The sequence below is a fragment of the Prinia subflava genome, chromosome 3, assembly GCF_021018805.1.
Source record: "Prinia subflava isolate CZ2003 ecotype Zambia chromosome 3, Cam_Psub_1.2, whole genome shotgun sequence".
NCBI lineage: Eukaryota > Metazoa > Chordata > Aves > Passeriformes > Cisticolidae > Prinia > Prinia subflava.
Window position 1 is genome coordinate 81,736,956 of NC_086249.1, and position 12,185 is coordinate 81,749,140.

Genomic DNA, 12,185 nt, shown 5'->3' on the forward strand with positions numbered 1-12,185 from the left:
TGAGCACAGGGCACGGTACCTGTGGGACAAAGGATTTGAACGGCAATCCAGTGGACAGCAGAACTCCAGGAATAAACACTGCTGAGTAAACATTGCAGTAAGCCCACTGAGGAGTTATACAGGTCAAGACCATCAAGCTGGGCTAACTGACCTGCCCGCTCACCTTCCTGCCCACAATTAATGCTGAATGCAGCAATACTTGCAGTGTGCAGAGCTGTATTTTGAGTTTGTCAGTCTGCTTTGCTCACAGCACATGCTGTGCAAAATGAGCCAGTACCAGCCCAAAGCCTGAGAAAGGAGCAGGTGTCTAATGAAGTTCAATGTACCTCAGTGCACAAAGGAGCATAAGAGATTGGAGAAGCCTTGGAATACCATGAGAACTGTATGGGAGATAGAGGCTGCTGGGGCTTTGTTAGAAAACACCAACCAAAGGAGAACACAAAAAGAAAGAATATTTTATTTCAAATGCTGGTGTACATCTATATTGCATCTAACAGAAACACCTAGAACAATACAGATGCCAGGAGCTTTCCAATCCTTAGCTGTACACAATCCAGAACAAGATACAGAAAAGAGTGAGTGTGCACATACATATTTTCTGATGAGCAGAGTGTACAAATTAAACTAGAGTGAAGTACAATCCTTATGAAGCAAACACCCCTTTAATGAGCTGCTGTGATCTGAGCAGGGCATTTTGTTGAACATGTGGAGCATTTAGCATCACACATTGATTAATTAATTCTGTCTCAGTCTTTGCCATGCAAGATCCCCTGCTCCCTTAATCTTCTGAATACATCTCAAGGTAAAAGCTAAACAACTCCAGGATGAACAAACTCCCTGCTGAGCCAGATGGCTGCAATATGAGGAATAACCGAGTCCTGTCCTTCCTGCTTTCATCATGTCTAGTGGGTGTTCAGAACATGTTCAGGAGCCTCTGGTAGGAGCATTCATGCCAACAGGTAGGAACCAAAACAGCCACTGATAAATAACTAAAAGAAGCCAAAGACCCCACTCAGCAGCCCTTTTGTTTGGGGAAATTCCCTCATTCAACCAATTCCAAACTCCTGCACACAGAGATGTGCTTCAAAGCCAGAATAGTACAACTGGAAGCAGACCATAACTTGAAGGAGTCAGATCTCAAAACAAACTTAGCAGGTGTGCACGAAAAGAAAGCTTCCATTACCAATCCTGCACCTTGGCAGCTCACAAGAAGGACCAAAGGACACACCAGCACTACAGACTCATGACTGTTCTCACCCAACGCAAGAACCGGGACAGTTTGGTATAGACACCGTATTTGCCTTTCCTTGCACATCCTTCACCCCAGCTGACAATTCCAGTCACAAAGTAAGTATCCTTATATCTGGTCACATGGGGCCCACCACTGTCTCCTTGGCAAGCATCCTTTTGCTCTGTGTCATAACCAGCACAGAACATGTTCTCTGTTATGGCTAAGTTAGTAGATTGCTTGCAAGTGTTCCTATTAACATAGGGTACTTCAAGCACTTTCAGTTTCTTGGATCTTCGTCCACCTTCAAATTCCCGTCCAAAGCCACTAACCCTCCCAGATTTTTGGTTCATCAGAACTTCATTAGCAAAGTCTGCTTTGGGGAGACACGCTGCAATGATGTACTCTGAAAACACAATGGGTTCCTTCAGCTTTAACAAGGCGATGTCGTTATCGTAAGTCTCAAGAATAAATTTGGAATGAACGAGTATTTTGTCCACAGTGTGCATAGATTCAGATGGCTCTTTCTTGTCTCTGTCCACTTCACCTGTACAAGAGCATTAAAAGGTTCATTAATATGGAGAAAGTATAAAATTTTCAGAACAACCTTGACAGAGGAAGAGAGTAGTATATTCATTTGGAGTACTCTTCCCAAGACCTCAGACCACAAAATGAAACTGTAAACAGGTATGGCAATATTTCTTAGCAGCACCTGGATCAGTTTTGGCCCTGAGATTTGGTCTCTGGAGATTTTTGTACCAGTTTACATAAAGGCATAAACTGATTCAGCTAAATGAGTGCAACTTTGTGTGGAAGCTCTTACAGGAACTTGAGCCTGGCTTAGAGAAGAGAACATGGTCTGGACTGCAACAGTGCAAAGATGAAGCTGTGTTGATCCTGTGTCCTGATTCCAAAGGGAAGCAATGATAAATCTTAGTTTGTTCTCTTGTGCTCTACACAATGACTCATATCTTGAGGGTTCCAGCAGGAGCATGGATGCTGGAATGCCTCTGAAGTGCCAGGAATGCTGAGCTTCCTGCAGAAGCACTGCTCTGCTGAACATATTGATAGCCAACTTTTCTACAATATTTGACTGTAATCACTTCCAGCTAGCTGGTAGAGAGGAAAGATAGGCACCTGTTGTTACAAAGCAGGATTCTTACAATAACAAGAAATTATAAAAAGCAGCAAAAAGGTAACAAGCCCTCATGAATCATGAGTACATTTTACAGGAGATTTAAGGCACAGAAGTTAGGCACAACAGATACTCCCACGTCAGAGGAGTAAAAGAAATAATCACTCACCGACAACAACTTTGATTTCTTTGGTTTGGTTCATACAATGAGCTGCAGTAAGTATAAAATTTTCATTCAGAATAGTTCCACCACAAAACTCTTCTCCTTCCTCGTTTAACAGAACAGCCTGTGAAGCAAGAAAAGGTAAGTGCAGATGGAAGAAGTACAGTTGAATGTTGATGAGCTGTAAAGTGGTAACTGATTTCTCTGCACAGAAATCACATCTCTACAGAGATGCTTCTTCCTGCACCATGTACGTGGCCTTCCAGGTCTCTCCTAGTATTGCATTCCCAGGTGCAGAGGCCACAGGTTGACTTCTGCTGCTACAGAGTCTCAATTGTCTTTATGCGAAGTTAACATTTGACTTCCACATTACCTCACTCCCAGTGCTGAGTAGTGTCCCTCAGGCACTGACTGCCTGAGCAGGCAGAGTGCACACTCCACATCACCCCGTCCCTTGGACTTACTCCCCTAAAGAATGTCCCAAATACAGGAATTCATTTTGGCTGGCCCAAACTCAAGAGTAAGACTGAGACTCGAGGCTGTATTTGTGAAGCCAAACACTGGCCTTATCGGACATGCACTCAGGTGTGCTGCCTGAGTGGGTGGTTGTTGGCGGGTAGGTTTGCCTCTTTTTCACTTACAGAATTTTTTCCCATAAATTGCTAAGAAACTTTACGACAGTACTTAGCCAAAACAAAGGCAGTAGTTGAAGGACATGGCAGCACAAGGCTACACCTATTGTTTTTGAGTCTCTGGGAGTTTCCCTCAGAGGGGAGATAACTGGAGCTTTGGGAAAGGTAAAAGAGCTGGGGGGGTCAGTTACTCTTGCTCTCAGCATCGGGGAAGACAGTCAAGCTGTCCCTCACTGCAGGAAGGGTTCCCAGCCATCACTCTGCCTCGTCCTGGGAAATCTACTGTCATCTGCTGTGTACCTGGGAATCCTGAGCTCGCTTTCTCCAGCCCTCCCCCCACCGCCTCTGTTTCTTCGGAGCTTTGAGGCTCCCCTGCTACTCTGTAGCCCTGCCCTGACCAGCCCTGCCAGGACACCCCTGCCGCTCCAGCTGCCAGCGCAGAGCTCCTCATCTCATCCACCAGCCCGGGACTTTTCCTTCCTTCCAGTTCGGCCTCTCGGAGCCCTGCAGGGGCACCGAGATCAAACTGCCCCGGGCTTTGTGAAAGAAAGCCCTCAAGATTCCTGATTCTGTTTATTATTATTATTTCTAATGCTGTACGTGTTGTTTGTTTGTTGTTTTGTCATATATACTAGTAAAGAACTGTTTTTCCTATCCCCATACCTTTGCCTGAAAGCCCCTTTCATTTCCTAAATTAGAATAATTTGAAGGGAGGGGATTTGAATTCTCCATCTCTGGGGAGGTCCTGCTCCCTTCCTAGCAGATACCTCTCTTTCAAACCAAGACAGTGGTCTCAGGCAGAATCAAAATGTAACCTGCAAAAATGGCCTGGGACACCAGCATGCCCCAAAGGCCCTCTCTGGGGATAGGGCAGGCAGCTCCATCTAAAACAGCACAAATCCTTTTCTTTTGACACCGTGAGGCTGCAGCTGGCAGAACGGCACATCCAAGTGCCCAGGGTCACACAGTTCTGCCACATCTCACTGCCAGTGGCACGTTCAGAAGGCAACCAGCTGGAAGGGCACACTGTTCACCTTCCCTAGAGACACACTTTGCCCTCATGCAGGGCAAACCCCCTCCATTTACCTGCCATGGGCATTGGCCAGGAGGACACTCATCCCCACCAACTATCCTGGTATCAACGTATGGAGTCTTGCTGCTTGTTCTGTTGTCAGGTGGAGGGGTTGGGCTTTCTGTGGTAATTGCAAAGTCTTCCTCTGTGCTTGTTTCATTTGCAGGAGGGTATTCTTGATCACTGGTTCCATTGCTATATTCAGCAGGTGAAAGAACAGACCTTTTTTTTCTTGTCACAAAAATTTTTCCACAAGGGTATTTTACTGTAAAGAGAAGAACATTAAACTTGAAGATGGAGAGAAACACCACCATAAGAGAAAACTTCTTGGAAATGCCAAGAAAACAGAGTGCAATAATATGGCTCAGAAGAGAAATTTGTTATTTTTTAAAGGATATAACAAACAACATCATGGTCATATGTTTGACACCCCTGACCAGTCCTTTTATTAGAGTACAAAAATATGCAGGTGTAATTAGCACTTATTATAATATCTAATGTTTCAAGTTTCTATAAAAAGAAAGGTTTTGAAAAGAAAACTTTTGCAGATTGCAATTTGATGTGGTGTGTAAGTATTTATGAAACTGAGTTATTACTGCAATTACTTTTCTCTTGACAACAGTGGAATTTACTCTAGTAATTTGCTGAGAGGCATCTTAGAAAGGGTCCAAATCACCTAGATTGTGATCCAGTCCATCACAGCACCTCACAAATGGAAAGCTTTTGAAATATAAATCACTTGGCCTCACTCAAGTCTAGGTCATGTAGAATACTGGTGGTTCAAAAGACATTCTTCAGCTGCAAACCAAGACATCCCTTAACTGTGAAACAAGTCTCAACACCACTGCTGCTGGTTTATCTCGTGGCTTCGTACCTGTTGCAACACAGTGTTTGCCATCCTCTGCCAGAACATACCCATCTGCACAGGAACACAACACATCCTTCCGTCCGTCTCTTCGGACGCTGCAGAACTGCTCACAGTCCCCGTTGTTTATTCTGCAGAACTTTGGAATGACTATAAAAGAGATGGTGGGAGAAAAACCATACATGAACACTGACTTCACAGAAGATGTGGAAGTTCTTTAAAACAAAACACACTCTGCAAACACATCCTGTATCTCCACCTGCCAAGCACCTGAAGCACCTTTTAGGAGGAAATGATGTGGGTGCTGAACATCAGCTTGTGCCTTACAAAGCAGCTGCATCCAGCCCACAAAATGTACTTGCCATGTCCAAGGGGGCCCAGTGGCCATGGCATGGTGAGCTCAGAAAAGCAGAGACAAATTGTCAGGGGAAGAATGAACAAAACACTATCAGAGAACATAATTGTGTAAATCCTCACACCATTCCTCCCTCCTGCCCTAAAAAACTCAGCTCCTCATCACTTCCCTTGGTCCTGTGACTGAACCTCAGTTCCACACTCCCACTCTCACTTCTGGCCTAATAATACATGCTCCCATGGCAAGTTCGCAGTGGCAGATCTATGCCACAGCAGTGAGCCCCAGGAAGGATTTCTATGCAAAACTTGCTTCCTTGCTTGCTTGCAAGGCTCCCTGGGAAGTTCACTGCCACAGTTCTCCAATGCAGAAACTTACCAAATTCACAGTTCTTGCCTTGATAACCATCCAAGCACGTGCAAGTGTAGGTACCAATCCCATCTTTACAGTGGCCACCATAGTGACAAGGATTTGAACTGCACTGGTTCCCATCTACAAAAACAAAACAAATCCCAAATTATCAGAAGTGTGCAAGCATTTTCAATCCACACAGAAGGGCTCGTAGTTTTCTTAAGCCATCTTTCATCCTTCCTTTTAAAATGTAGATCCTGTGAGTTGCCACATTCCAGATGGAACAAACAGTATAAATGCAATCATTCCAAACCTGCAATGACTCATCCATATATCCTCAGTTTTACATTGTCTTTTTGGTGGCCACTCTGTTATGATGCATAGACAAGCCTTTTTTTGTGGAAAGGTAAAGAGATTAGCTCAGTTAGTTAGAGTATGGTGCTAATATGGACAGGGTTGCAGATTTGATCCCTGTATGGGCCAGTCATTTAAGAATGATCAATGACTCAATGGCCTTTGTGGGTTCTTCCAACTCAGTATATTCTTTGATACTGTGATTGTGGTCAGAATATACATACAGCGAAGCCTGTAAGAGCTGATAGGACATTTCTACATTGCAATTACTGCCTAAAGATACTGAACTTCTGGGCCCTTGCATTTCCCTACAGTTTTTTGCTCTGTTTCATGCAAAATGTAGGATATCCAGCAAAGTGATGCTTGATTATTTGCTACTTTAGATAACATGTTCTTATCCCCCTATTTACCACTTGTTCTGCCCTTCTTTGGAGCAGCTGAAACACCAATGTGCATAGCAGAAACAACATGCAAGAAGCTACTCATCCAAAGGATCCAGCATGCTTCCTGTGTGGTATTTCTGGACTGTGACCTCTGCTGCTGCAGCTTTGCCTGCCTCAGGGAATAGTTGTTGGCCTTTGTGTACTGCACCTACACAACAAGATCCCTTTTCTATCTGCATGTGGCCAAAACCAATAGCTCTCCAAATGCTCCAGCCCTGGAGGCTCTGGAAACTGACGTCCGTGCTTAACAGAGGGAAGGAAAGACCAACATTACTAAGAAGAAAAAATAACAGACTGAAAGTCTACATCATAACCTCTGGTTTCTGCCTCCTCTGCAGTGCCATAGTACTCTATTCTGCAGTGGTCTTAGCTAAGCAGCATCCTATTGTTAGAAGACATACTTATTTAGTCTTACCCTACACTGTAGTTGCAGCTGTGGTAATGAGTTTTATATCAATATTGCACAAATTGCAGAATCCCCTACTAAAAAAGAAGCAAGAACAAATTGTTCCAGTAACTTTACTGAACGTAGCTGTGGTTTTCAATATTTCTGAACTCCAATAAAGTAATTGTGGACTGTGGTTTAAAACATATGAAGACTAACATTTCTGCTAAGAGCATTGGCACTGATATTCTGCTGCTTGTATTCTCATGAGAAAATGGTTTGAAATATTCCAATCCTGTTTACTGTAATGCTGACACAAGCTTTGCCTGAAATTTTAGTCTGTAGGTTGCAGAGTTAAGTCCCTGCTTAGAGGATTGTGAAAATCTGTCTTCTTCGTGGCAACCATCTTCATTTTTCTGCAGATTCCAAAAGAAAAACTGAGCTGTGTTTGGTCAACATTTTTGAGGTACTCCTCCTAGTGTGCAAACTGGACATATACTTTCTGGAGAACACGTTAACAAACACTAATACATTAAAAATCTGTCCCTGCACAGTCCTTATAAACACTAGAACCCTAATAAATAAAACTCACATATTTGGATAAAAACCCAGAAAATTGTTACGTAGTATCTGCTGATCTACTGGCATATTTTCCTTGAATGCCAAACAGTTCCATGAAAAGCACAACTCAAAAAATGCTCTTTAAGACAGGAATCAACAACACTTTGGCATGGACGGTGACAGGAAACTGGCAAATGACTATGCAATACAATTTAACCTCATGTTGGTTATGGCATTTAAGAGACACCTTCATTTGTGACTCTTTGCATCTTGAATTCTCCCATCTGGGGCTGCCCCTCTGAAGGAAAACTATCTGGCAGTCCCACACACAGTTTCTGCTCCTTGCTGTCCTTTGTGTGAAAAGGACTATTGTTCTTCTTTTGAGAGGACAAGGGTCAGCCCAGAAACTGGAGATAGCTGAACCTTGCCTTCAACTGAAGCAAGTGGGTTCAAGCAACAGCAGGCAATAAATACAGATTCCGTTTTCAGAGCAAACACAATGTGAAAGGTGTCCTAGAGTGAAAAGAGAGGAAACAAGGGAGCACAAAGGGGTTACTTAAGAGGTACATCCTTTCAAACCGTGCAATAAGGAAGCTTAAACTTCTAAACAAACACAAAGAGTGTTTCTTACCTACATAGATGTTCCAGAATTCCTCCTACAGGTAAGTGTGGGAAATGGAGAAAAAAAGGAAATAGATAAGAATTATTTAATTCTTCAGAAAAATACTAGACTTTTCATACACAGGATACATGCAGATAACAATTGTTAAAAGAAATATTTACATTACAGATACATACAGTGCCTTGTAGCCCACCATTACTTTTTAATAACTTAAAACCCTATGATCCATACAATGTCCATTTCTACAGGAACAAGTCTCATGCATTTTTCAGAGATATCTGAAGCTCCTTAGAGTTTTTCTAGTGTGACTCATTCAGCATAAGCCACTTGTTTTCTTGCATAACTATCTTTCCACCAGTTTTGTCTGAATTTACTTACATTCCTGTAATGCCAAGTTCTCAGTCTGGATGCCCACCCCATACTCCCATCAATCAAGACCTCAAAAATCCTGGCATTTAAAAATATTTTGTCTGATTTGTGCTCGCCTTTCTGTCTGCACAGAGGACTCCAGGATGTCCAAGGCAGCTCTTTCCAGTGACACCTGGTCACCAGGCAGAACAGGCTGTGCTGGTTCTGCTGTAGGTAAGTCAACATTTATGATCTGAAGTACGCTGGCGATGCACCCATGACTCCCCACCCAGGACACCTCAGGGCCACTCCAAGAACATTCTGGCCATCAAGTAATGCTAAAGGGAAGCGAATATGGCCTTAGCTCCAGTTTCAAGGCAGTTCTAGACTGCTACACAGCTACAGGCTATGTTTGCAATATCACCTTTTTTACTTCAGTCCACACAGCTGCCCCCTATCTTTAACTTTTCCTTCAGCTTGGGAACAAATCACATTTCTGTCTAAAGTTAAGCAAGCCATTGGGGTAGGGCAGGTGACACGAAATTCAGACAAACTTCATTCCAATCAACTTTAAGGCATTTAAGAACTGTTCGCAGTATACATTCTCTCAATTCAGATAAAGAGAGCTACAAAATTACAAGGAAAGCTGCTTGAGATTAGTTCAGTACATTTCCCTCATGAGGTTCCACATCAGCATTTGCCTTCTCGACTTCCCGTGGACTGCCTTGACCACAGTCATAGTACTTAGGTATGTAATCCAGATAGGGTGAATGTATTTTCAACACTGACAGCAACAAAGCCATTGAAGGTCAAATAACATTCACTGGCAATTAAGAAGACCAGAACAGGTGAAAGAATGGAGGATTTAACATGGGGTGGCCATGTAAGAGCAAAATTAAGACTGTTAAGGGATGATTATTGCCTTAGCAATTCCACCCACAGTCAATCACTATTTGTTCTTTGTGTTAAATGATTGGGAACAACTTGTGAGTTTTGATGCCCAGCTCAAAGGACTTGAACAGTTATTTTAAAACATGAAATATATAGACCCATGTTTCATATTAGTTCATTCTTACAGTTTTCTCCTGGTCTTCAAAAGCTTCTCTTGCTTCTTCCTTTGAGCAGCGCTCCTCGTTGCATTCTCTTTCAATATTCCCTTTCTTCAGTTCCTCTAAGAAAGAGTTAGCACGTTTCGCTCTTTCCAAGAACTTGTTGGCATTTTCTTTCCTGATGAATACTAGATAGCAGAAAAAAATTATACAGGTGGGTACCATTTGGTGGTAGAAAAGAGTCATGACAAATGAGTGAAGCAGAAAGAAAGCCAAAACAGACCACAATACCTGTACACAACATTACCTGTGAGATTAGTCCTCACACAGGCTGATACATCCCAGGATGTCTCAGAACAGTCTCTCTGAGAATCAGTAGCCTCAGAACAAAATGTAGGACCCCAAAATTTTCTCCTACACTTTTTAGTCTTAAAAAGCTTGCCAATGAGGGCTTATAGTTCTGCTGCTCCTGCTCAAGACTAAGTCTTGAATGGAATGACTGTCCCTGAAAGCTGGGCAGATTACATTTCTTGATTTGTTTTTAAGGCTGACCACCAGGCAACACCACTGACTGCTCCAGGGGCTTGTGTTGCAGAAACTAAATGCCACTCAAGGTGCAGCAATGTGTCTTCTAGCAGCTGGAAAAAGCCCATGTATGAGTTCTATTGCTCTTCACCACTCCAAATCCCACTCCACTGCCCTGGGATCTTCCTGTCCTCTTAACGGTACCTCCCAATTGCCTGTAGAAATGTTCCTGCCTTCCTGATTTATGTGCATGTAGAGCTTAGGCAGCTGCCTTATAAGATTTTACATAATCTTATAAGCAGGAGTAAATGAACATCAGCTTTAGCAGGAAAGTACAGCCTGAAGTCAGTTTGCTGAGTTGTTTTATTTCTGAAAAGCTTGGTGTCACAGAAGCCTGAAACTTGCTGCCTTCAAGTTCAAGATTCAGGTAGCTGTTGATTTAAACTGAAGGATCAGAGACCTTAAACTCAAACCATTAAACTCATCACAGGCACTTGCCTCTGTGAGCAACAAGGTTACTCTCCAGTGACTTGTGCACAAGTCACCAGGCAGGAAAAACAAAGACAACACTGGAGTAAGTAAGTTGCCAATTACCCTGTAAAGAGTATATGTTCTAGGAAAGTGTGAAGAGTTTGGAAGTTGGCATTTAATCAAGTTCTGTCACCTGGAATTTACACTGAGGAAATACTTTCCAATCACTGGTTGGAGTGTGGAAGACTGTGGAGGAGTGTTACAGATGTAACTTCAAGGACTATGGCTTATGCTCACTGGGAGACCTGCACATTCCTTTTGGAGCATTCTTCGTGCAGCTTAATTTGATGATAAATAGACTTGTTAATAGTAATTATATACCCTAAAATCCTCCAAGTGAGCATGGAGGAGACTTCTGCTTTCACTGAAAGTGGAGGATCATCCACAGGGAGACAAGTTGTGTTTGTGTTATTTATACTAAGCAATCCCATGTGTAATTTGATGCCCCACTTACTTTGAAAAGGCTCCTCTCAAGGCAGGCTTACAGAAAGTACTTTTAACTTGCAGCTCAGCAACTGTTAGTTCATTCACCCACTGCCTTACTTGCCCTTAGATGCCTTTCTTCAGCGACAGGAAAGTGACAGGACACAGCCGGTGGGGTTATCACCTCTATATTCCTTTCCTTTCACGCCACCCGCCTAAGCGGATGTTTTTGCAAACTCGAACTAGCCTCTTTCTGAGGCTGCTCATTCTTTTTTCCAAGCTATCATCCTTCCTTCCTTAACTACATCAAGGAGCAACAGGCATTGGTCAACCAAAGCATAATATTCCAGAAACATCCCAAAGATCTTGTTTTGAACCCCAAGCAGTCAGACTCACTGAAGGAAGAGTTACCAGCCTTTGAAAAGTTCTTTGCTGATGCTGCCTTGGACATAAGTGCTGACTCTGGCGGCACAGGGCAGTGGGCCCTGCTGCCTTGCTGTGCCCCAGCTCCTCCACGGCCAAGTGCATCCAACCAAGCCTCGGCCACGTTTCCCCTCACACACGAGAGCTGTGAGGCTGCGAGGGCAGCTGTCCTCCGGGTGCGAACGGCGGGCAATCCCGCTTTCCTACACCGTCCCCGAGATGCCCCCAGCAGCTCCCTGCCCCCGAAGCGGGGTCGCACAGGTGCTGATAAGCGTTCAGTGTGGAAACCGAACCTGCCGGGCAGACGAGCCGTGGGGTGGCCGCTCCCCGTGCCCGCCGCGGCTCCTGGCGCTGTCCCGGTGCGCGCCCCCGGCCCGCAGCATCGACACCCGCCGCCCCCGGCGTTCGTCCGGCAGCCCCCGTTCCCCCCGCAGACCGTGGGGAAGGGAGATTCCCCCTCCCGAAGTCATGGAAAGACTGGCCTTACCGCCTCCCTGAGCGCAGAGCTGGGCGGGCAGCGCGGCGCAGAGCAGCAGCAGCAGCAGCAGGCGCCCGGCCATGGCAGCGCCCGCCGGCGGCACGGCACGGCACGGCACGGCACGGCACGGCACGGCACGGCACGGCACGGCACGGCACGGCACGGCACGGCACGGCACGGCACGGCACGGCACGGCACGGCACGGCACGGCACGGGCGGCACGGCACGGCACGGCACGGCACGGC

General features: G+C 44.7%; 1 protein-coding gene across 1 annotated transcript; it reads right to left on the reverse strand.

Annotated features, from left to right (window-relative positions):
• Window positions 1–434: 434 nt before the first annotated feature.
• LOC134548201 (coagulation factor X-like) lies at window positions 435–12,159 on the reverse strand. The gene is made up of 8 exons (XM_063392755.1): window positions 11,950–12,159; window positions 9,588–9,748; window positions 8,173–8,197; window positions 5,826–5,939; window positions 5,105–5,245; window positions 4,245–4,495; window positions 2,533–2,650; window positions 435–1,775 (listed from the first exon to the last, which is right to left on the reverse strand). The coding sequence occupies exons 1-8, from the start codon at window positions 12,020–12,022 to the stop codon at window positions 1,234–1,236; spliced, it is 1,425 nt and encodes a 474-aa protein (XP_063248825.1). The 5' UTR covers window positions 12,023–12,159; the 3' UTR covers window positions 435–1,233.
• Window positions 12,160–12,185: the final 26 nt, after the last annotated feature.

Bases quoted from the DNA above. Each gene is read 5' to 3' on its own strand.
- LOC134548201 (XM_063392755.1), bottom strand. From the start codon at position 12,022: ATGGCCGGGCGCCTGCTGCTGCTGCTGCTGCTCTGCGCCGCGCTGCCC. The intron at 9,749-11,949 runs GTAAGGCCAGTC...TCTGCTATCTAG, and splicing joins GCTCTGCGCTCAGGGAGGCG to TATTCATCAGGAAAGAAAAT. The intron at 8,198-9,587 runs GTAAGAATGAAC...ACTTACCTGTAG, and splicing joins TTGAAGACCAGGAGAAAACT to GAGGAATTCTGGAACATCTA.